Raw genomic sequence first — 26,529 nt, forward strand, 5'->3', positions numbered from 1 at the left:
CACTCGAAATCAAATCACAGTTAATAATACAATGTAGGGGGCGGGGCCTGACTGTAATGGCGCCCGGACGCATTTTCAGCAAGCTCCTCGAGCAATACTCCATTTACCCTAAAAACCAGCAGTATCAGCTATTATTCCGAGGCAAATCGAGCGGCTCAGGCACCCAGCATCGACTGTCCGGCTCGGGGTCGCTGTCAGCAGCCACATGAAGCCCTCCGGACGCAGATCCATAAGTATGGCCTGGTGTACGCCGGTGATGGGAGAGGCGGCCGATCTTCCTACCCGGCAGGAGCCGGCTACCATGCACACAGTACAAGCGCCCTGCAACACCCCCCCCCGGGCCGGCGGGGGTTATCCCGGCCCGCACCCTGGGGACTGCCCGACTGAAAAAGCGGGCAGCACAGCTTCAACAAGCGACAGCACCTTAAGCAGCACTGCCAAGATGGCGGTCGCCACGTGCTCCACTGACCCACAGAACATATTATCCAGGCTGGACAGCCTTTTTGAAGCGTTCTGGAGGAAGCTGCAGAACAGACAGCTGAAAGCTGCCACGCGAGTCCAAACCACCTACCCGCCGAAAACAACACTAAGAAGCCAGCAAGCCCGACGTGTGGTCCACAAAACCAGTAAGACGCGCCGCAAATGGCAGAGACTGCAAAACTTGCGGCGGCAGGCACACAGGCCTCCTCCGGTGACAAGCATCTGGATAGTCGTGAACTCACACAGGGAACCGGAGAGGCTCTTTGCAGTCAGGCTGACAGCAGTCCAGTGCCGAACCTTTCGGATCCGCAGACTCTGGGGTGACTATGTCCTACCTACCACAGGCATAGGTTAAAGGGGACCAGGCTTCAACCTTATTGCCTAACACTGTTACCAATCCCCAAAGCAATCACTGTTTTATTCTCTTGTTTTCCTCATGTCTCAAACTTGTTATCACAAAAAAAAAAAAATGTGCAGTATTTCTTGACTACCCATACAAATTGTTTATGATCTCATATGTTGAACAAGTCAGTATTTACGCCTGTAATTCACTCTGCACTCAAAAATAAAGAATTAAAAAAAAAAAAAATAATTATAATACAATGTACTAGGATGAATTTTAAGAAAGAAAGAAAAAAAAAAAGGATGACCTTGTGAATACCTTCAGCTCAGCTATTTCGACATAAATATTGCATAATAATTCACCTCCCTTGTTTGTTTATGAATATATTTGTATTGCCACATCAGACCCTCTTTGCTGGATAAATTACTTATTAGCAGTGATGCCTAAACTTGGCCCCAAGATTTTTGTGAACTACACGTGCCATGATGTTCAAGTAGCTAAGAATAATGGTGGCTAGTGTAGTACACAAACGTATATAAGACAAGAGGAGCTATTACGGACACATCCTGTCAACAGGATCTAGAAGTAAGTGGCACTAATACAGTTACTGTTAAAAAAAATAAAAAAAAAATAAAAAATGAATTTCACATTAATGGAACAGGATCACAAATATATATATATATATATATATATATATATATATATATATATATATATATTTGTAGCGACACATACAAATTGTCCAGGTAGTACATTTTTTGATTAAAAAAAAGTGTTAGTGTTTGACTGTTTATTTGTAATTTATTTTTTCCAGGGCTGAAACAATACAATACAATTATAAGTACTTAATTATGCATACAATACAATACAATTATAAACTAACAATGAGTGCAGTCTATCAAACAGCTCAAATCTTTCCCAATGTAATAATAAAATATTGGCAAAAAGTGATTTACCTTCAAGTAATTTTTCATACTGTTCTCGTGTGTCCACAAATTTTTCCTCAAACTAAAGATATAAAATGTAATAAAAGTAAATAATCGCGCTTAATTCTTAAGGGAGGATAGAAGGTGGATGAACACTGAATACACTACTGTATCCTTTGCAGGATGTAGTTTTGGCCTGCTTTGCCCTGTACTTCTTGTACATTACATTCTGCTGCCATTTTTTAGAATGCTGCATTGCCAGAAATATAATACTAAATACAAGCAAGGTATTTGGCCATTTTTTTTTTTTTTAATAATTCTTTATTGTCATATTGTATGTGGTTACATGAAATACAATGAGGATATGACAGCTTTATAACCAATAGGTACCAGACATAGTGGGGTACATTCTGAATTATCCTCCCTTACAGTGACATTATGTTACAATCCCTTGAAGATGTGTTGAACACATACATTTATCATATGAAGACCTGGTAGAATTATTATTATTTTTATTTAATTTTTTTTAATTCTCTTTAATTAATGTTAACCATTTTATACAATTATCGATCTACAGTCAATTTGGTAGATCGCAACAGATTGCTGCAGAACTTGGCATCTCGCTCCTCGACTAGGGGGGTTTGGGAATCGAGGCATTGGCAGGTCAATATGCGTTGTGTCCTCTGTTGGACTCCTCGTTTCTGCAATGCGGAAGAGGAGTCTTCTGACCTTTTGCCCTGGTAAGGGTCGAAGAGTGTCCTCTGTGTTTTAGTGTTTGCTATATAACCAGTATTAGGACATAGAAAGAGGGGTGTGAATATTTTCTAGCTAAATAGTTCTTTATTTGGCCATTTTTATGTATCTTTGTTACAGCTACTGTGTGTGACAAAGATTATATTTCTGCTTTTAAATGAAAATAACTGCAGTTATGTTGGACCCTGCATTAAAAAAAGCATTACAGGGGACCCCAGGATGGTGGGGGCGGCAATAGTATAAGGGTTTTTGTGCCATAAGACACTTTATCATAGACCCTGTTATATATTCATATTCCTCAGACTGAGGTTAAATTATTGGTGTTCATGCTAGGGGATAGAACGTGTGCTGCCTTTCATATCATTTCAAATAAATAAAAATACTAAAATTCTGTAATTGTGCCTTATTTGATTTTTAGGCATTGCAGAACAGTGATCTACACACAAAATAGTTTTACATTTATTTGCTAAATATGCATTCCATGTTTAACATAAATGTTAAACTAATTTATTTTAAGAAAAAAACTCTTGGTAACAGGTACATTTTAATTGTAATCAGAAGACAGCAAAAACAACACAAAAATAAGCATTGCCAAGTTTTGAATTTACATTATACCTGTGTGTTATTCATAGAATATTTTTTAAATACACACCTCTACACCTGCTGCTGCTAGAAGCCATCTGATTGGCTCCATTCTGCCTCTTCCATTGAAATAGTGAAGTATGGGTTTTTCACACATAATTGCTTTGCCTAAAAAAAAAAAAATAAAGAAAAAAAATTACTATAATGATCCTCAAGTTTATTTTACCATAAACCATAACCAGTACAGTTAACTTCAGAATTTACTGGCAATATATCTTTAGGTGCTACCCCATTTTTGTCAAACCATTTTGAATAAGATTAGGAAAAAATAAATTACTAAAAACGGACATTCTGGGTATATAAAACCCAACCTTGCCACTGTGCTTCAAATAATGCAGAAATTAAATTTATCATCATTTGTCCAATCCTGGAAATCACCGATGAGCTGGGAGCACATGGCTAAGCACTCACACTCTTTGGCTGTGCCAGATCATCATTAACTCCCTCAGTACTGCCAAATTGCTACCGGCTCTCTGTGACACAAAGGATTTATGTTTTAGCATGACCAAATTTTGCCTGAATACTTAAAAAGGCAGAGATGGTGAGCCTGGGTGCTGGGAAGACTCTAGACTGGAACCAGGACATTCCTTCACAATAACTTCTACAAACAGGTAGTAGTGGTTATGGTGTTTGGAGAGTCAATTTAAAATGCATCGATGTGCCCTGTCTGGCAGCTGCTTTCATCATCAGCTTTGAGAGACTTTGTAAAGCCAGGATATCTAAAATATGTATTTCAGTAGCATGTTCAATGATCAGGAAATACAAGTCTAAACTAGTTTGTTAAAGCATAAACATGTAGTTAGTTTCAGAGGCATAGCTTTAAATATATAAGTCATACTTTCCTATTCGGCAAAGTTTCCGTAATCTTAATACTGCAGACATGGCACACCCATAAAAAAATAAACATGTGGGAACTGTGATAGGAAATTACTGATATGATAACTGGCTACAAAGTTATGTACAGGTCACCAAAAGGGGTTGTAAGATAGCAAAATTAGAAAAATTACATTTTAGAAAAAAAAAAAAATACTTTGGGTCGCCTGGACATTAAGGAAAATGCAGTTTTTGTGCAGAGAAAAAAAAACAAACAAACAAATAAAAAGAACCTAGAGATATTCACTTCATATAATGTTTTCTTTTGCAACCTTTCCTAAATAGATGCAATGCTGCCTGGATTACAGAGTTTGAGACCTTGCATGTTAAACTCGTGGCCCAAGGGGCACATGTGGTTCACAATGAATCTTTGTGGCCCAGCGAGCCGCGAGTTTTACATGTTAAGGCAGAGTAGGCACCTGCTCTCCCCACATTGCAAGTGCCTACTCTGCTAAAATGTACCCGGTCGGGGGAGAGGTCGCTGATGGCAGTGATGGAGCTCAGTCTGTTCTTCCTGTTCCCTTCCGCACGACCTCTGTAGTTATGTCGGAATATGACGTCATTCCGGCCCGGCAAACTGCACGTGTGAGGAACTGGAAGGGAGACCCCAGGGAGAGGCCCCACACCAGCTCCCAAAGATATGGAGCAATAAATAAAATGATTTGTGAGTGTGTGCAAGAATGTGTAAATGTGTGTGTCTGTTAGTGTGTGTGTATCAGTCAGTGAGTGTGTCTGTCAGTCAGTGAGTGTGTCTGTCAACACTGAAGTTGCTGTTTAGGGGATAATGGAATGCGCTGGATTTTCTTTTTTTATTGTATAAATATAGGATATTTATAACAGATATTTTGGTTGTTTATAGTGACAGTAAAGGCACCCAGACCACTTTATTTTTAATGAAGTAGTCAGGTGCAGTATCACTGCCGTATTAACTCTGCAATGTAAAACACTGCCGTTTTGTAGGAATTTCATTGCAGGGTTAAATACACCTCAACTGCCTGTCATCCTGACAGTCACCCGTGGCCATCCCTTTTTGAGAACTAAGTCAGAGTTGGTTCTCAAAAATGCTCAGGTAAAAACAAAAGCTGTATGTAATACTGCCAAACGAAAACACCTGTGAAAATCAAAGGTCGTAAAGTAGAAGTAGTGAAACAGCCTGTCAATTGAAAGTGATTATTGGGGTAACACATTAGTGTGAGTTGGGTGTGGCCAGGGGCAGGGCGGTTGTATGAAACTCTAGTAGACTTAAAGCGGCACTGTCATGCCGAACTTACCTTTCCTCAATCTCTTCCTCTTCTCCCCCTCTCTCAGGATCTGTTATTCTTTTCTTCCTGTCTTCTTTAGTTTTCTTTAAAATCATAAGACAAAGTAGGGACTCTTTGTCTTATGGAGGATTTCTCCGCTTGACCAGCTCAGACCAGCGGAGGAGCAAAGTGTGCTTCATTTCCGCTGGTCAGAGCAATTTTCCCATGATCCCTAGCTTTCCTCCCTGTTCCCACAATGCTTCCTGTCAGTATTGCCGAAAGTCCTGTCACTTAGACAGAACGCCGGCAAAACTGCCGAATTGCATCCTAACAGAATGAGAAAAGTTTCTCCATTGGTGTTAGGATGCAATTCGGTACTTTGTTCGTATCGGAATTTCATTCTAATGAATGAAACTCCGATTCTATTCATTGCTGTGGCTGCATCTTGCAGCCGCTTAGTAGATAACTCCCCAATTCCCACGGTATCAGGGAGCTATCTACTAAAAGGCTGAAAGACCTGAATTGGTCTTTCAGCCAAATGTACTAATACTAAGTAAAGATTACTTAGTATTAGTAAATAATATGCCCCTACTCGCTATACCGCGAGTAGGGGCATGTCTAGTAAGCAGTGAGCGGGGGTTAAAGATGGGGGGGACCTACTGTCCTCCCCCATGTCCCCCACCCCTGCGCGGTGGGTGGGGGCCCTAATAAAACAATAAGGGGGGGGGGGACACCTACTGTCCTCCCCCCGGCCCCCACCCCTGCGTGGTGGGTGGGGGCCCTAATAAAATAATAAGGGGGGGGGACCTACTGTCCTCCCCCCCTGGCCCCCACCCCTGCGCGGTGGGTGGGGTCCCTAATAAAATAATAAGGGGGGGGGGACCTACTGTCCTCCCCCCCTGGCCCCCACCCCTGCGCTGTGGGTGGGGGCCCTAATAAAATAATAAGGGGGGGTGGGACCTACTGTCCTCCCCCCCTGGCCCCCACCCCTGCACAGTGGGTGGGGGCCCTAATAAAATAATAAGGGGGGGGACCTACTGTCCGCCCCCCCTGGCCCCCACCCCTGCGCTGTGGGTGGGGGCCCTAATAAAATAATAAGGGGGGGGGGACCTACTGTCCTCCCCCCCTGGCCCCCACCCCTGCGCGGTGGCCCTAATAAAACAATAAGGGGGGGGGGACACCTACTGTCCTCCCCCCGGCCCCCACCCCTGCGTGGTGGCCCTAATAAAATAATAAGGGGGGACGACCTACTGTCCTCCCCCCCTGGCCCCCACCCCTGCGCGGTGGGTGGGGGCCCTAATAAAATAATAAGGGGGGGGGGGACCTACTGTCCTCCCCCCTGGCCCCCACCCCTGCGCTGTGGGTGGGGGCCCTAATAAAATAATAAGGGGGGGGGACCTACTGTCCTCCCCCCCTGCGCGGTGGGTGGGGGCCCTAATAAAATAATAAGGGGGGGTGGGACCTACTGTCCTCCCCCCCTGGCCCCCACCCCTGCGCAGTGGGTGGGGGCCCTAATAAAATAATAAGGGCGGGGACCTACTGTCCTCCCCCCCTGGCCCCCACCCCTGCGCTGTTTGTGGGGGCCCTAATAAAATAATAAGGGGGGGTGGGACCTACTGTCCTCCCCCCCTGGCCCCCACCCCTGCGCAGTGGGTGGGGGCCCTAATAAAATAATAAGGGGGGGGACCTACTGTCCTCCCCCCCTGGCCCCCACCCCTGCGCTGTTGGTGGGGGCCCTAAGAAAATAATAAGGGGGGGGGGACCTACTGTCCTCCCCCCCTGGCCCCCACCCCTGCACGGTAGGTGGGGGCCCTAATAAAATAATAAGGGGGGGGACCTACTGTCCTCCCCCCTGGCCCCCACCCCTGCGCGGTGGGTGGGGGCCCTAATAAAATAATAAGGGGGGGGGACCTACTGTCCTCCCCCCCTGGCCCCCATCCCTGCGCTGTGGGTGGGGGCCCTAATAAAATAATAAGGGGGGGGACCTACTATCCTCCCCCCCCTGGCCCCCACCCCTGCGCGGTGGGTGGGGGCCCTAATAAAATAATAAGGGGGGGGGGACCTACTGTCCTCCCCCCCTGGCCCCCACCCCTGTGCGGTGGGTGGGGGCCCTAATAAAATAATAAGGGGGGGTGGGACCTACTGTCCTCCCCCCCTGGCCCCCACCCCTGCGCAGTGGGTGGGGGCCCTAATAAAATAATAAGGGGGGGGACCTACTGTCCTCCCCCCCTGGCCCCCACCCCTGCGCGGTGGGTGGGGGCCCTAATAAAATAATAAGGGGGGGGACCTACTGTCCTCCCCCCCTGGCCCCCACCCCTGCGCTGTTGGTGGGGGCCCTAATAAAATAATAAGGGGGGGGGGACCTACTGTCCTCCCCCCCTGGCCCCCACCCCTGCGCTGTGGGTGGGGGCCCTAATAAAATAATAAGGGGGGGGGGCTACTGTCCTCCCCCCCTGGCCCCCACCCCTGTGCGGTGGGTGGGGGCCCTAATAAAATAATAAGGGGGGGACCTACTGTCCTCCCCCCTGGCCCCCACCCCTGAGCGGTGGGTGGGGGCCCTAAATGAAACACCCCCGCCCCCCCAATCAAGGTGACTAGGGGTCTTAAGCCCCTAGTCACCCCACCACCCAAAACAAACTATCCCCTACCTACCCCCCTCACCCTAAAAATAGTGAGGGGGGAATAAAATAACTAACCTGTAAAAAAAAAATTTAAACTTACCATTTGACGTCTTCTTTTTTCTAAAATCTTCTTTCTTCAGCCCCCAAAAAGGCCAAATAAAAATCCATCATACCCGTCGAACTAAAAATAAAATAAAAAACCCGACGAAAAAGAAAAAACCCGAGCGCAAAAAAAATAATCCATCTTCACCCATGGAGGGCTCCGCGCAGACTGAGCTCTGCAGGGCGGGGGAAGGCTTATAAAGCCTTGCCCCGCCCTGCAATTAGGCTAAGAACACTCTGATTGGTGGGTTTAAGCCAATCACAGTGCTCTGTGTCATTTTACAAGCGTGGGAAAATTCCACAGAACTTTCCCATGCTTGTAAAATGACAAAGAGCACTGTGATTGGATGACTTGAAATCCATCCAATCACAGTGCTCTGTCATTTTGCACAGCGTGGGAAAATTCAAAAGAACTTTCCCACGCTGTGTAAAATGACACAGAGCACTCTGATTGGCTTAAACCCACTAATCAGAGTGTTCTTAGCCTAATTGCAGGGCGGGGCAAGGCTTTATAACTTCTTTGGAACTTTCCCACGCTGTGTAAAATGACACAGAGCACTGTGATTGGATGGATTTCAAGCCACCCAATCAGAGTGCTCTGTGTCATTTTACAAGCGTGGGAAAGTTCTTTGGAATTTTCCCACGCTGTGCAAAATGACACAGAGCACAGTGATTGGATGGCTTGAAATCCATCCAATCACAGTGCTCTGTGTCATTTTACACAGCGTGGGAAAATTCTTTGGAATTTTCTCACGCTGTGTAAAATGACAAAGAGCACTCTGATTGGCTTAAACCCACCCATCAGAGTGTTCTTAGCCTAATTGCAGGGCGGGGCAAGGCTTTATAAGCCTTCCCCCGCCCTGTGGAGCTCAGTCTGCGCGGAGCCCTCCATGGGTGAAGATGGATTATTTTTTTTGCGCTCTGGTTTTTTCTTTTTCGTCGATTTTTTTTTTGCGCTCGGGTTTTTTATTTTATTTTTAGTTCGACGAGTATGATGGATTTTTATTTGGCCTTTTTGGGGGCTGAAGAAAGAAGATTTTAGAAAAAAGAAGATGTCAAATGGTAAGTTTAATTTTTTTTTTTTACAGGTTAGTTATTTTATTCCCCCCTCACTATTTTTAGGGTGAGGGGGGTAGGTAGGGGATAGTTTGTTTTGGGTGGGGGGGGGGTTGACTAGGGGCTTGGGACCCCTAGTCACCTTGATTGGGGGGGGGGGGGGGTGTTTCATTTAGGGCCCCCACCCACCGCTCAGGGGTGGGGGCCGGGGGGGGAGGACAGTAGGTCCCCCCCCTTATTGTTTTATTAAGGCCCCCACCCACTGCTCAGGGGTGGGGGCCTGGGGGGGAGGACAGTATAGGCAGCTATAGGCTGCTCACTGCTTACTACACATGCCCCTACTCGCGATATAGCGAGTAGGGGCATATAATTTACTAATACTAAGTAATCTTTACTTAGTATTAGTAAATTTGGCTGAAAGACCAATTTAGGTCTTTCAGCCTTTTAGTAGATAGCTCCCTGATACCGTGGGAATTAGGGAGTTATCTACTAAGCGGCTGCAAGATGCAGCCGTGGCAATGAATAGGATCGGAGTTTCATTCATCAGAATGAAATTCCGATACGAACAAAGTACCGAATTGCATCCTAACACCAATGGAGAAACTCTTCTCATTCTGTTAGGATGCAATTCGGCAGTTTTGCCGGCGTTCTGTCTAAGTGACAGGACGTTCGGCAATACTGACAGGAAGCATTGTGGGAACAGGGAGGAAAGCTAGGGATATTGGGAAAATTGCTCTGACCAGCGGAAATGAAGCACACTTTGCTCCTCCGCTGGTCAGAGCTGGTCAAGCGGAGGAATCCTCCATAGGGCAAAGAGTCCCTACTTTGTCTTATGATTTTAAAGAAAACTAAAGAAGACAGGAAGAAAAGTATAACAGATCCCGAGACAGGGGGAGAAGAGGAAGAGATTGAGGAAAGGTAAGTTCTGCATGACAGTGCCGCTTTAAGTGGTTCAATATATAAACCAAAAGAGTTGGAATGATGCAGAGAGGGCATTTGAGGGTTTTGGAGTAGAGTAAGTGGCCTGAATTAAGCAGAGGAAAGAGGAAGTATGAGTGGAAAGACAAAACTTGGGTTTGTTTAAAATGAGCAACATGCAATGTTCTTAAAATTTTCATAATTATATGAATGCATATTAAAACCAAACCTTTGGGGGGCGGGGCCTGACAGCCAACCGAGCAGGTTGCATGTTGCTGGAACTCCTCAGGGAAAACCATTTACTGAGCCTAAATTGGACATTATTTTTTTGTATTCTGGGCCAAAGCTTGCCTCTAACCCTGAGGAATAATCCGCTGATACTCTGGCTTTTTCCTGCCTGCAGCTGGTGGACACAGCACAAGACTGAATGGTCAGCGACCTGAATCTGTACTTGATAATGGGGAAACGGACGATCCCCGGCTTGTGGAATCTGAGCCCTGTTTCCCCCCCTCCCCTTTGGACTGCTGGGGGTTATCCCGGTCCCCACTGGCGTTCTGAACCGACCGCCTAGCCAGGCCCTGCTGCTTCCCTGTGCCTAGGTGACACGAGGCTTCCCTCGACAAGATGGCCGCCTCACCAGGCCCTCCCGCCATGAATCTACCATCTGCCCCAGTGGAACCAATGCTCCTCACATTTGACCGTATCTGTGAGCGCTTCTGGGCACAGCTCTATGGCAAAAAAACTACTTCTGCTCCTGAAGATACGCTGGCGGCACCTCGGAGCAGTGCTGCCGCGTTTAACCGCAGCAACCTGTCCCCACCATGTGGTCCACGAGCGGCGAAGCACTGGAGCCGGCGACAAACTGTTAGACGGCATTACAAGCACCTGTCTACCCGCGGCCGCATAACCCGACCGCGGAAGACAAGGCTCCCTCAGCCTCAGCTCAACCGACATGAATGACAGACTCCAACTACCTACAAACGAGGTAGCAGAGGCAGTGGTTATACTCTCATGTTTACCTAACAAGGGGCACGGCATACACTCTCATTTCAGCACAGCAACAACACTACCACTACTACCACGCTTAGCCAGACACCCAATGCACCGCGTAGTGTGACGCCTGCTCTGCCTTGAAACTCTACAATTATTAGTCGTGAGTTATCAGTACTAAGGTCTAATTAATCCCGCTGGCCAGTTCGAACGGTATATACTGCACGACCTAGCTAGTAAATCAAGCTGTGGGACACGGTTTATTAACTTTATTAATTTTATTTTCACTCTATTGTTTAACCACATGTCCAGAACATCTTGTTACCCTTGAAGTCTGGTTTTATCACCGATCTTGACATGTTACATTAGCTTGTTATCTCTTATGTCTATTTCGCGTTTATAATATAAAAAAATGTGCATGCCTTACCCAATACTATGCTAAGCCTGAGGATTGCCGTTGGGGTAACTCAGGCCTGACTGTACTTTTCATATGCACTGCAAAAATATAGAATAATTTTTTTCTATACCCTTTAATTAAAAGGATGGCAAACTGCCACATGCAGTGCCTATGTGGATGTATGACTAACCCCGGTGTTTAATTCCTACAATTTGGTCCTAGAGATATTTGGAGGATCTATCAGGGAAGTGCACTTTGTAATGGGCTCCCAGGTAATGAACTTTAACTGAGCTTCAGGAGATGAAGGGAAGTAAGTTAACATGAGCTTAGCCAAATCATCATAACATTCATGATCAAGATCACAAATACATGACCTTAACATATGTCTTATATGTCCAAGCCAGTAACATTATATTTTTAAATTCTTTATTTTTGTTGAGGCATGTGGTTATGGGGGTACAGAAAAAAAAAGAGAGGGAGACGTTCAAAAGTTGTACAGGGTAGGGTCGTCATAACATCTTGACATTGTCTCCTATGATCATCAACCTCATTTTATATATAGTAACATGCTATGGCTAAATACTATTATCTCTCGCTTTAAAACTGTAATCACTCTCGCATTAATACTGTAATCTCTCACATTAAAACTGTTTTCTCTCGCTTTAATACGGTTTTCTCTCGCTTTAATACTGTTGTCTCTCGCTGTATTACTGTTATCTCTCGCCTCAATACTGCCATCTCTAGCTTTAATATCGTTACCGCTAAATCTAAAAATACCAGTGTAATACGTAAGACTAGTTATGGTTAGTAAGCTGTAGATTAAATCACATCATGGGACTAAAGTCTGCAAGCGCTCGGTTCGCATACCTCGCTAAACATAATGCTTATTGGTAGAGCTTACAAAACTGCAGGCTAATATTCCAAGCTAAACAGTTGCTAGACTAGCATGAGTAGTAAAAACTGTATGCTTTCGTGCGCGATTAAAAGTTAATCATGGTGTGCCTGCATGAAAAGCTGCAAAGCTAGGTAACAAAACAAAGGGTGAAGATAACTTTGCTAAAAAAAAAATAAAAAAAAAAATATGCTTTTATAACATTAGTGGTCACCACCGTTATCCACCGGCTGCACACTTCTCTGGCGGTCTGAGGAGTGGGTTATAAGGCTGGTAAGTTCATGGCGTTGGTTGATGGGGTTGACTGGCAGCAGTTTATCAGTCCCGTGCTCGGTGTAGGTCGTTCACCCCACCCCAGTATTCGGGAACAGGTAGGTGAGTGCCCATAAGGGTGCCGGGTCTGCGTGCTTCACGGTAACCCTCTTGCCCCAGACCTCGGGAGGGGCCCGCATTAAATGGCCACAGACTCGGGGGTTCCTGTCGGAGTCCAAGTCTTTCCCATGGGGGGTGCAACATTGGCCCCTGATGCGTTTTCGCCACCTATAGCGGGGGGCTTCCCGTCGTGGTGGCCGGTGCGTTGGGGGTTTCCCCCTATTGGCCCTTGGCCCAGGTGAGCCTTTTGTGCTAGTGGCTGTAGCTCGCAATTGTCGAGTGATCGGAGGGTGTACCTGCGCCTGCTGTTCTTTTCCCCCTCGTGGGCTCTCCTGGCTCCGTGAGTGTTTGGCTTCGGCTCGGGCTTCCAGCTTTGCCCAGAAGCGGAGAAAGAGCTCGTCGATTCTTTGTTCCAGGCTGGCAGGTAAGTTCAGGGTGTGTGGTGACTTCAGTGCCGCGCATACGTCCGCCATCTTGGGGGAGCACATGGCGATCTCCGCCTGCATTATTGTTGCCGCTCGTAGGTATGTGTAGCGGCCAGTGGGGACCGGGATTACCCCCACCGGTCCAAAGGGGGGGGGAGGAGATCTGCTCCCGCCTCAGCTTTCTCCAGCGTGTGCGTTAACAGCCCGTGGCAGTAGGGCAGGGCGGCGGCCGTCCACCCCGTCCCACGTTCCACTAGGCCGCAGACCGCGGGGTATCGCCGGAGCGGCCAGAGCTTTGATGTGGTAGTTGTGTGTTCAGGCAGCCTCCTCTTCAGTATGCTTTGGCACCAATTTAGGTCTGTTTATTGCGGGATTGGCTTGCTTAAAGTTGTGGTACAGGCCTAAAGTTCCTGGAGCTCAGCAGACATGCGACTGATCCGCTCAGTGGCTCAGCCCCGCCCCCTATATTTTTAAGATTATGGCATTTTACCATAAAAACATAGCTTTGTTTGACATTAAATATGCTAACTCACCTGGCACATGTTTAAGTTTAGGCACTTTATTTTTTTTTTTACAATATTGTTTCTTTTTGGTTCTTACATGCTTTCGAAATAAACATTATGTTAATGTTCTCCAATGAATATGTAAATCACCTGGGATGTGATTAGGGTTAAATGACTACACCCATACATTCAGTATTCACAGTGCCCAATATTCAAAGAAACCCCTGGTGTGCTCAAGCTACTAAACAGTTGTGAACTGAATTGAAAAATGTATGCAGAAGTGTTGAGTCACATCTTGGCTATTTCAGCCAAGAGATACCAACAGCATCCAGGGGAAGAGCCAGTTAGTGGTGAAACGCACGTCAGGACGGATCAGGGCTATGGTGCACTAGAGACATGGGACAACTTTCAGCTTTATACTTAATGATTTATGCACCATAGCTTCTCTTGAGATCCTCTTGGTATCTCATACTTGGTTTTAACATTTATTCTTCGTTTGTATTCCATCTGGAAAGGGGCTGGGTTTTGCTTTTATACTTTTTCTGTAATTAGTATATCTTATCTCAAGTTGAGGGGAGGTAGAGATTTTTTAAGGGGTGCCCTCGAAGGCACAATAGTGTAGCGAGACAAAGAGCTAACTAGTAGATTTACTCTCATGGTTTTATCAGTGTTTAGTTTGAGGGATTTTTTTTTGCCCCTTGCTCTATAAACCCTATCCTCCTGGTTTCTTCCCCCTCCCCCTTTCATAATATATCTACCCCAGGAGTGTGTCTCTTTGATTTGTATACACACTCTTTAGGATGTTATTGATGGAAGGCAGCATATGATCTAACACTTTAAATGGATACTCCACCACGTGATTTGACATATTTGTTGTTTTACTTACTAACTTAAGTGGATAGATTTGTATCAATCTCACAGATAGCTACAGTTTATATGTCAAATATATTTACTTAGAATATGATGGACCTCTTTATAATCAGTACTTGATTTTATAAATACAATAATTAGGGATCAACCGATTATTGGTTTGGCCGATATTATCAGCAAATATTCTGTATTTTCGGCAATATCGGTATCGGCCTATAGAGATGTCGATTTTGCCGATAATACAGACCAGGACCGCCAGGCCCATTACAAGTCCGGCGTCCTGGAGGATCCAGCAAGCTCTTACTTACCTTCCCAGCAGCTCCCTTCAGCTCCCTGTGTAAATCTCGCGAGTCTCGCGGCCGTCAGAGCGTTGCCATGGTAACCCCACACAGGCCGCGAGAGTTAGACAGGGAGCAGAAGGGAGCTGCTGGAAAGGTAAGAGCTTGCTGCGGTTCCCCACTGCACAGTCCATGCCACCGGACTACCAGGGAATGCTATATTCCCCCTCCCTGGCCAAGTAAGAAACTGGGAGGGGGGGGGGAACTAAAAAAAAAATAAACATTTTGTGTTTCAAAACAGTAAAACTTATTACAACAATAATATCGTCTGTGAAAGTGCCGTTTGTGTGTGAAAAATGCAAAAACTTTCACTGACAATATAATCGTTGTAATACAATTTACCATTTTGAAACACTAATATTTGTGTTCAGCGAAGTCTCCCGAGTAAAACAGTACCCCCCATGTACAGGTTTTATGGTGTCTTGAAAGTTACAGGGTTAAATATAGTGCTCGCGAATTAAATTCTCTGGACTTTCTGCCTGGGTTGTCAGGCACGTCCCTCAAATTTTAATTAATAAAATCACATAATTATGTTAAAAGATTACATGAATATACACGTAGAATAATTTTAAATATATACATATATATGTATTTAAATTCTATGTGTATACTTATGTAATCATTTATGTAATTATATATAAATTTATATATATTTGCAATTATTTGTATTTATTTACTTTTATATAGATAGATATATATAGATTCTATGTGTCTTTTCTTATCAATATTTACAATTGCAAGAAAAAGTATGTGAACCCTTTGGAATGCTATGGATTTCTACACAAATTGGTCATAAAATGTGATCTGATCATCATCTAAGTCACAACAATAGACAATCACAGTCTGCTTAAACTAATAACACACAAAGAATTAAATGTTGCCATGTTTTTATTGAACACACCATGTAAACATTCACAGTGCAGGTGGAAAAAGTATGTGAACCCCTAGACTAATGGCAACTCCAAGAGCTAATTGGAGTGAGATGTCAGCCAACTGGAGTCCAATCAATCAAAATGAGATTGGAGGTGTTGGTTACAGCTGCCCTGCCCTATAAAAAACACACACCAGTTCTGGGTTTGCTTTTCACAATTAATATGTGATTTTATACACTACTGGTAGCGGGAGACCTGAACGTGGCACTCGAACCGAGAGTAGATACCTCTAGGGGAGTCAGCTCTGTTCCACGCCATAGCCTGCAAGATATCAAAGAGACCCTGCATGGAACGGGCCTGGTGGACTGTTGGAGAGCACTGCATCCGAGTGGTAGGGACTATACCTATTACTCCACAGTCCACAAACGATACAGCAGACTGGATTAGATCCTCATGGCTCAGGAGCACTTGTCCAGGCTCATATCGTCCGAGATCCATCCACTTGGATGGTCTGACCACTACCCATACTGATGAGCATTGAGTCCCCTTTGCACCGACCCAGAGAAGAAGAAAACGAGGACCAGGACATGCCGGCCCTAAATCTGTGGGAAGCACACAAGTGTGTAGTACGGAGGCATCTCATCAAAATGTGTACCAAACGTAAGAAGGAACAAAGACCGCGCATGGAGGAGCTCACCAGACGGATCTCGGACCTAGAAGCGGCTCATAAGCCCACGCAATCAGACGAAGACTACAAGGCCCTACTAGACGCCAGGAAGACTCTCTGCGATATCCTACACCAGAAACTACAACATACTATACGAAAGTCTCACATATTAATGCGGACTACACTACATAGGAAAAACTGAGTTAACCTTAAGAGACCAAATACTAGGGCACCGATCAGCTATTAATACCGCTTATCATGATGGCTTCACGGAGAAACCAGTAGCAAAAAATTTTTTGCAGATGGGACACTCATTGACCACGTTAAAATTCATTGGCATTGATACAATACCACCACTCTACAGAGGGGGTGATAGAGCTCGTCTGCTCTTACAGCGTCAGACCTTTTGGATAAAGATTCTCAATACTATATCTCCATATGGTCTCAATGAATATAGCTCCTTTTTATCTTTCTTGCCCACATGCTAATAACTATGCTGACAGCTATTAATTATCTTGAGATGATGGAGTCACTAAGATGTATAATGGGTATATAATCATATATAGAAATATTTGAAAATAGAAATATTAAATGATATCTTCTATTTAATAAAAAAATTATTATCCAGTCCTTCTAAGATATTTTTCTATAAAAAGTCTGGCTTTCCTATTTTATAGTTGCTGTTTTGCATAATTGTATGGAAGCAACTTCGCTTAGTCTCACGGTTTATCCCTTCTTCGTATGTGTTCTCTTTGTAAGGTTTTGGAAGGCATTAGGCTCATTTCCGGTACGCACTTAGTTTCTGGTTTCGTCTTCCGTGGTGGTGGGATACACACAGATGGAGTAAGTAAATTAATCAAGTAATTATATGTTTATGGTATATAAGTGATATTGTGATGATTGTAATTTGTCTTGAGAAAGTATCACGAGTGGGTCCGTAACGTTGACGCTGCACATAGAGTAGTAATATGAGAATTCTGCAAGTTAGAAGTTGGTGATCTCTCAAAGTACCCTGATCAGTAACAAGCTTCTTGTTCAGCTAGAACGGCTGTCAGCCGTCAAAAACCTTAGCAATCCCAGAGGGGCTGTATGATAATGCCACCGTAGACTATAGTAACTGGGAGATTCAAGGGAGGAAAAATAATGCCCAAAGAACAAGAATAAGAAAATTCTATATTAGATCGGTATAAATCACGAGAGAGATCAGGTTGCGTGTCACACCCGACGCGTGTTTTGCCTGGATTAGCGGCTCAGTGGGGGAAGTTTTTCAAGATACCTATATATCTCTAGTCAGCCTAGTTCTATTTATTTTTGTATTTATTCGTTTACTCTCTGTGTGTTATTTTTCATTTCCCTTCACCTCCCCCTTGTTAATTCTTCCTACGGTTTTTACGGTCACTAACTCGTTATATTTAGTTAGGTAGCTACGGTTAGGGTTGTATTATAAATGTATGTGAGTCTATTTTTTCTTTTCCATATAATAAAGTATAATCTTTTAACTGTTATCTTTGTTTATTTCTCTATATACAATTATTTACATTCTTGAGGGACAGACCCTCTTCCGTTGTTTCTTCAAGTGTATTTAATACTAATATATGTTCAAAGAGACAGTCCCCCTGCTGGTGGAAAAAGTTAACCAAAATAAAGTTCCGCAAATAAAAATAATTAAATATACATACATATAGTTAACCAAAATAAATTTCCGCAAATAAAATAATAAAATATACATACATATATATATATGTATGTATATTTAATTATTTTTATTTTTCCACCAGCAGGGGGCTGTCTCTCTGAGAGCAATCACTTGGCCCCCAGGGGCCAGTCCGCCTGAAGCGGAGCGCCAGGAAGGTAAGTATCCTGGGCGCTCCAGGGCTCATAACTGTTACAACGTTCTATGCCTCCGCAACGGCTTTAGAGCCCATTTAAAGCGGGCCGGCATAGAACGCCGTAACAGCGTTAAGGGGTTAAGTACAAGTTTAAGAATGTGTGTCTTTCATTTTTCATTCCCTCTCTCATTAAAAAACAAACAAACACAACTTACCTCCATACAGTAGGCTTGTCTATGCACATACAGGAGCCTATACACTAAATTACACAATTATACAAAGACAAGTCCTGCGCTCAGACTCCCACTATTCCTGGACAGCAGCAATGACCAGATAAATTAGTTACTTGTGCACTATCCCAAATCGAAAAATAGCCCTCTCTGTCTCATTAGAGATTTTTTTACCTGAAGCTGAAGGAAACGAGGTGAATTGTTAGTGTAGGGCCCACCTAAGAGGTTTGCCTTGACATGGCAGCTAGACTTACACCTACTAGCCATAGGAGTGATGCTTAAACCCACCAGTTATTTAAATATGCATAGGGATTTGGGATAGAGTGCAAATCACACACAATGATTACAATGAAGATGAAAATCTTAGAATAAGACATTGTATTTGGATAAAAAAAATCTCAATTCAAACAGTAGATTTGTATGTTTTATATACAGCTATTTAGACTTAACCTTACAATTGAGATGCCAATTCACCACAATTACCTGTTTAAATAATAAATCCCTTTATTGACACAAAAATCATCTTTCCAGATACAATGAACTATTATCCAGACTGTATAATATACACTAAATAACAGTATAAATGAAACGTTGATAGCACATTCAATATCTACAGCTTATATTGTATAGCATGCATGATGAATTTTAACCAAGCAAGCAATGTGCCTCATAAGTAAAAAAAAAAAAAAAGGTAATGTTTCAGAATATCAATATGTTACACAACAGGCATTACCTCACTCTGGTCACTCTTGTGGAAAAGTAAGTCAAATCCTCCCTTTGCAAACTGTAAAATTTGAAAGTGGGACAGAATGAAGAATGCTTTGAAGCAGAGAATGCAAGGCGAGGTCAAACAGACCAATCACAAGCTAGCAGAGTAATATGACTATCCTTACAGCACATACACATGTGCTATTCATTTCAGAAGTCATACTTTAGTATAAGAAATGAGCATGCAAAATGCAGTCTCCTGACTAGAATAACTGGTATGATTTTATCTGATTCTATTGTTAAGCAAACTATGTGAATGGAGGGACCCCTAGTGGGCAAGTAATAAATTAAGTGGTTGTCTCCTTGGGAGTGAGTGCAATTAAATAGTTACTTTATATTGCAGGATGGAGGGGTCTCTTCATGCCTTTTTGGGGGCACTTCCAGCCTGCCAGTCTCTCTCTGTCTTCTTCCTCTGCAGATTTAGAAACATAGATTGTGCTCAGCGTGCAATTGTTACTCCCAAGTGGTTCCAGGCTTGCTCTTCTTTTCGTCCTCTTCACCCTGCACTGTAAAATGTCTGGCCCCTTACTCATCCCCTTCCTAATCTGTCTGCGGTCCCTATCTTCACTACTCCTTTTCCTCTGGTCTATAAATTGTCTTTCTCCTCTCCCTTCTGCTTACATTCATCCCCTCTCACCCCTCCCCCTCCCCCTTTATACCTGTCTCTTTAACTGTCCCAATGTCATGCCTTAATTATAATATCCCCTTACTTCCTGGTTCCACGGAGCTTAGCCACACCTCTTTATGACCCGGTCTCCCTATTTAATCTGACCGCACCAGCTGATCGACGCTGGATTAATGAACTACGTTCCGTACTCACGAACCGGCTGCAACATCGTTGTGAAAGACTGCTGTTACCGGACCGGACTGGAAGACTTCAAGTTCCCTTCACCTTCCTCATCTACGGCTAAAGCTGAACTCTATCCATGCAGGATAAACCGCCTCTGAGGAAATCTCGGGAACCAGTGTTCTATGTGCCGGAAGCTAAGTAAAACCTCTGTGATAAGCGTTGCATCTCAAAGCTGTTATTTCCTGTCTCCAAAGTCCTTCGTTAAAGCCAACCCGTTACAGCTAACTTCAACTCATACTTGTCTCAGTTAGCTGCATCTATCTTACTTCAGTTAAAGTCTATGGAACAGCTATTGTAACTTCTTAACACCTAATTAATTAATGCTACTAAAGGACTCTTGCTGATTCAGTTACCGTTTACTACTTAAAGCTACAGTGCATATAATTGTGGACTTCAGTTATCGTTTACTACTTAAAGCTACAGTGCATATAATTGTGGACTTCAGTTATCGTTTACTACTTAAAGCTACAGTGCATATAATTGTGGACTTCAGTTATCGTTTATTACTTAAAGCTACAGTACCTGTAAATTGGAATTAAAGTCAATACCATTTACCTTCTATAATAAATATTCAAACTATAAGAAATCTGCAGTTGTGTTCCTTCATAACAAATGTTTAAACGTGACACCCAATTTCTTCATATTCTCCCTCTTCTGTTCCTTCTTTGGGTCCTTCTGTTTCTGGCCCTTTCTTTAATTCTCTCCTGCTGCTGATAATACCTCCTCTGCCTCTCCACTAAGCCCTGCAGCTCATTACTTAATGGCTGTTGTTTCTGCCCTCCCTCACTCTGTTCTTAATGCATTGGCTACATTATTGAATGCAGCCTACTAGAGTTTGCAGGAATCGAGGACCTGCATACTTTCTTTGTCCTAGGGATAAGCATAACCACCTAGCAAAGCTAGTGGGTATGCGGCAGCCTCCCGGAGAAATATTTTGCCACGCTAAAAACGCTTGTGCTGTGTTCCTGCACAGGAACAGCGTTTTAGCTTTATCAGTTGATCAGGACAGCCGTGTAGCTCGCGGCAGCCCTGATCACCTCAGATTTTAAAATCGGGATACTGCAGATGGTAAACTCATCCAGAGACAAAGAAACCCCCTAATGTAGGATAGAAATCAATGTACATGGTACTAAACATAATAAAGGAAAAGAGCACCACTGACAATGTAACAATTATGTACTCAATAATAATGTACTCAATAATTACTCAACCAAACATGAACTTACTCATATGAAAGGGTTATGTCAACAGAGTGGAAAGGCAATATAATAAATAAATAACAATAAATAAGAAACATTTCTGAAATACTGACATATGAAAATGTAACAAAACAATCTTTGATCATGAAGGTGAAAAACAAAACAGTCTCTGAGAGAAATATTAGTATAGTATAACTCATAATCAAAGAGCTTCTGGAAGAAGTTTCTTAACCTCCAGAACTATTTAGGAGGGTCCTTGGCTTGGTGATCCTGTCTGGGTAGCCGGTTGTAATCTGTAAAGATAAACAAAATAAATATAAATAAATATAAGTGAAAAAGAAAACAAACACACAAAATTACTTTAATCGGTCATCGATTCCTGCAAACTCTAGTTTGTCCCTCCGGGAGGCATAACCGCCTAGCAAAGCTAGTGGGTTGAATAGCATGCACCTGGTGGTGGTCCTAAGGAGCTGTAAACTTCGTTTGGCTTCCAGTAAAACTTAACAAAATTCTTACTGGAAGACTATATTGCAGCTTTCAGGATAATAGGAAGAGGAAGGCCTCTCGCTGCTGCTTTTGAAGCTGAGGCCCCTCTGATAGAATGACCCTTAAAAACCATGACATCAATACCCGCTGCAGACATAGCGGACAGTATACAACCCCTGATTGTGTTAACCTTAGCTGGCCGAAAAGGTTTTCTAGAGGTGATAAGTAATTGCGTAAAGTCTTGTCTGACTGGGGCAGAAAGATTCAAGTATGAATTTAACAAATTAACTAAGCATAAACTCGGCTCAGCAGAATCCTGCACCAAATCTAGTTCTACAGGGCCCGGGAAAATATGGGAAGTCTTCTGTCTCCCTTTAAGGATGACATGAAATCTCCCAGGAGTTCGAGACAACCATGGTTCGACAATATTTAGTTGGGTTAATTCTGAGCCTCTAGCTGCCAGAGCTAAAGCTAGAAGTGATGCCAATCTAATCGCTGTCCATCTTAGGTCAATCTGGTCATTGTCCAAAGAATTAAGGTAGTTTAATAAAAGGTCCATATCCCAAGTGGGGGCAATTAAAGTGCACTTCCCTGATAGATCCTCCAAATATCTCTAGGACTAAATTGTAGGAATTAAACACCAGGGTTAGTCATACATCCACATAGGCACTGCATGTGGCAGTTTGCCATCCTTTTTATTTAATATTTGCTTCACTATACATTCTAATTCTATACATTTTAAATACATTGTATATTGCTCATTTTAGACACCCCTGTTCTGTATCTCTGCTCCATATTTCCACTTTCCTCTGCTCATTTCATATCCTTCTCTCAAATTTATAGCTCTGAAACGCCATCTATTCACTCATGCCACTGATCCTCATATCCATTCCAGACCCTATCTCTCTCTGTTTTTTTGCAAGAATCCATGCATTCACTGCTTGAAAGCTTGAAAGACTATGATAAAACCACCTCCTTAAGAATAGTGTTCTTACTGTAAAGAATTATTTCATTTGCTTTAGACTAAATCTCCTGTCTCCCAGTCTAAAATGGTGATCTTGTGTCCTTTGTATAGTCCTTTTTAGGAATAGGTTTCCAGACAATGGTTTTTGTAAACTGTGACAACTGTGGGCAAATGGATGTGAGGGTGATGTGGTTGTGACATCTGTCACTCCATTGATCGCTAGTGTTAGGCTGATCTGGCCAGCTAGGCAGGTGTGTGTTAACTTACTTCCCTTGTTCTCCCCCTTCGTCTCCTGAAGCTTTGCGCTCAGATGAAGATTGTTACCTGGGGGCAATTAAAGTGAACTTCCCTGATAGATCCTCCAAATATCTCTAGGACTAAATTGTAGGAATTAAACACCAGGGTTAGTCATACAGCCACATAGGCACTGCATGTGGCAGTTTGCCATCCTTTTTATTTAATATTTGCTTCACTATACATTCTAATTCTATACATTTTAAATACATTGTATATTGCTCATTTTAGACACCCCTGTTCTGTATCTCTGCTCCATATTTCCACTTTCCTCTGTTCATTTCATATCCTTCTCTCAAATTTATAGCTCTGAAACGCCATCTATTCACTCATGCCACTGATCCTCATATCCATTCCAGACCCTATCTCTCTCTGTTTTTTTTTTTTTTGCAAGAATCCATGCATTCACTGCTTGAAAGCTTGAAAGACTATGATAAAACCACCTCCTTAAGAATAGTGTTCTTACTGTAAAGAATTATTTCATTTGCTTTAGACTAAATCTCCTGTCTCCCAGTCTAAAATGGCGATCTTGTGTCCTTTGTATAGTCCTTTTTAGGAATAGGTTTCCAGACAATGGTTTTTGTAAACCCCTAATATATTTGTGTAATGTTATCACACTTCAGAGACAAGACATCAGCAAACAGTGCAAGCGTGTCATTAAACTTGCTTGTCATGTGCAATACAACCACAGGGCATTTTTTCCATCTTGGCCCCGATTTCAGCTCAGCTAATAATAGGGTGCCACTAAAACTACTGCTAGCTAAGAGCAAGCTGCTAAGTTAGCAGTTCAGCTCGTAATGGAAGGGAGCTGCTAATTAATACTGGCAGCAGCGATATACCTGCCGCTTCTGTTATCGTCACCTCGAGTCCATCGGACATTTTGGAGACTTGCACGACCACACGCGAGCTTATGTGAGCGGGGTCACGCACTCATACCAGCGTAAAATCGGGGGTTTGTTTGGAGGGTGAGTGGTAATGGAAATCTGAGGAGAGTTCCGACACTTCTTTTCCTATGACTTGACTCCTGCTTTTATCCATGTTCTTGTGCTTGCACAAGTACACATTGTGAATGGAGCATTGTAAAACAGAAATCGGTTCAAACCTACAGCATACTGAAAGGATTGGTTATTTGCATATTCACCATCTCAGGTGATTTGCATATTCCTTGAAGATCATTCAAAAACAGTGTATTTCAATAACTTTTTAAGGACCAAAGCAAATAATAATACTTAAAAAGGAAAGCTTAGGGAACCATATTTAAATAAGTGCCAAGGGGCTTTACAGATATGAGTTCACATGTGATGATTTCTTTTTTAGTAAATCACCATAACCTTAAAACGTGTGTTGTCACAGGCTAGATATACTGCCTGACTTATAGTGGGTAAATGGATGTGAGGGTGATGTGGTTGTGACATCTGTCACTCCATTGATCGCTAGTGTTAGGCTGATCTGGCCAGCTAGGCAGGTGTGTGTTAACTTACTTCCCTTGTTCTCCCCCTTCGTCTCCTGAAGCTTTGCGCTCAGATGAAGATTGTTACCTGGGGGCAATTAAAGTGAACTTCCCTGATAGATCCTCCAAATATCTCTTGGACTAAATTGTAGGAATTAAACACCAGGGTTAGTCATACATCCACATAGGCACTGCATGTGGCAGTTTGCCATGCTTTTTATTTAATATTTGCTTCACTATACATTCTAATTCTATACATTTTAAATACATTGTATATTGCTCATTTTAGACACCCCTGTTCTGTATCTCTGCTCCATATTTCCACTTTCCTCTGTTCATTTCATGTCCTTCTCTCAAATTTATAGCTCTGAAACGCCATCTATTCACTCATGCCACTGATCCTCATATCCATTCCAGACCCTATCTCTCTCTGTTTTTTTGCAAGAATCCATGCATTCACTGCTTGAAAGCTTGAAAAACTATGATAAAACAACCTCCTCAAGAATAGTGTTCTTCAGTAAAGAATTATTTCATTTGCTTTAGACTAAATCTCCTGTCTCCCAGTCTAAAATGGTGATCTTGTGTCCTTTGTATAGTCCTTTTTAGGAATAGGTTTCCAGACAATGGTTTTTGTAAACTGTGACAACTGTGGGCAAATGGATGTGAGGGTGATGTGGTTGTGACATCTGTCACTCCATTGATCGCTAGTGTTAGGCTGATCTGGCCAGCTAGGCAGGTGTGTGTTAACTTACTTCCCTTGTTCTCCCCCTTCGTCTCCTGAAGCTTTGCGCTCAGATGAAGATTGTTACCTGGGGGCAATTAAAGTGAACTTCCCTGATAGATCCTCCAAATATCTCTAGGACTAAATTGTAGGAATTAAACACCAGGGTTAGTCATACATCCACATAGGCACTGCATGTGGCAGTTTGCCATCCTTTTTATTTAATATTTGCTTCACTATACATTCTATACATTTTAACCCCTTAAGGACACATGACATGTGTGACATGTCATGATTCTCTTTTATTCCAGAAGTTTGGTCCTTAAGGGGTTAAATACATTGTATATTGCTCATTTTGGACACCCCTGTTCTGTATCTCTGCTCCATATTTCCACTTTCCTCTGTTCATTTCATATCCTTCTCTCAAATTTATAGCTCTGAAACGCCATCTATTCACTCATGCCACTGATCCTCATATCCATTCCAGACCCTATCTCTCTCTGTTTTTTTGCAAGAATCCATGCATTCACTGCTTGAAAGCTTGAAAGACTATGATAAAACCACCTCCTTAAGAATAGTGTTCTTACTGTAAAGAATTATTTCATTTGCTTTAGACTAAATCTCCTGTCTCCCAGTCTAAAATGGTGATCTTGTGTCCTTTGTATAGTCCTTTTTAGGAATAGGTTTCCAGACAATGGTTTTTGTAAACTGTGACAACTGTGGGCAAATGGATGTGAGGGTGATGTGGTTGTTACATCTGTCACTCCATTGATCGCTAGTGTTAGGCTGATCTGGCCAGCTAGGCAGGTGTGTGTTAACTTACTTCCCTTGTTCTCCCCCTTCGTCTCCTGAAGCTTTGCGCTCAGATGAAGATTGTTACCTGGGGGCAATTAAAGTGAACTTCCCTGATAGATCCTCCAAATATCTCTAGGACTAAATTGTAGGAATTAAACACCAGGGTTAGTCATACATCCACATAGGCACTGCATGTGGCAGTTTGCCATACTTTTTATTTAATATTTGCTTCACTATACATTCTAATTCTATACATTTTAAATACATTGTATATTGCTCATTTTAGACACCCCTGTTCTGTATCTCTGCTCCATATTTCCACTTTCCTCTGTTCATTTCATGTCCTTCTCTCAAATTTATAGCTCTGAAACGCCATCTATTCACTCATGCCACTGATCCTCATATCCATTCCAGACCCTATCTCTCTCTGTTTTTTTGCAAGAATCCATGCATTCACTGCTTGAAAGCTTGAAAGACTATGATAAAACAACCTCCTCAAGAATAGTGTTCTTCAGTAAAGAATTATTTCATTTGCTTTAGACTAAATCTCCTGTCTCCCAGTCTAAAATGGTGATCTTGTGTCCTTTGTATAGTCCTTTTTAGGAATAGGTTTCCAGACAATGGTTTTTGTAAAGTGTGACAACTGTGGGCAAATGGATGTG

At 43.0% G+C, this 26,529-nt stretch overlaps 1 protein-coding gene across 1 annotated transcript in view; it reads right to left on the reverse strand.

Moving 5' to 3' along the window:
• Positions 1-19,319, reverse strand: part of LOC134586955 (glutathione S-transferase 3-like) — a 33,665-nt gene extending 14,346 nt beyond the window's left edge. Inside the window, exons 1-3 of the mRNA XM_063442927.1 lie at positions 19,074-19,319; positions 3,155-3,252; positions 1,780-1,831 (exon numbers count right to left, since the gene is read on the reverse strand). Coding sequence (XP_063298997.1) covers positions 1,780-1,831; positions 3,155-3,241 — 139 coding nt within the window. The 5' untranslated portion in view covers positions 3,242-3,252; positions 19,074-19,319. The remainder of the gene's footprint in view (positions 1-1,779; positions 1,832-3,154; positions 3,253-19,073) is intronic.
• Positions 19,320-26,529: the final 7,210 nt, after the last annotated feature.

The sequence above is a fragment of the Pelobates fuscus genome, chromosome 2, assembly GCF_036172605.1.
Source record: "Pelobates fuscus isolate aPelFus1 chromosome 2, aPelFus1.pri, whole genome shotgun sequence".
NCBI lineage: Eukaryota > Metazoa > Chordata > Amphibia > Anura > Pelobatidae > Pelobates > Pelobates fuscus.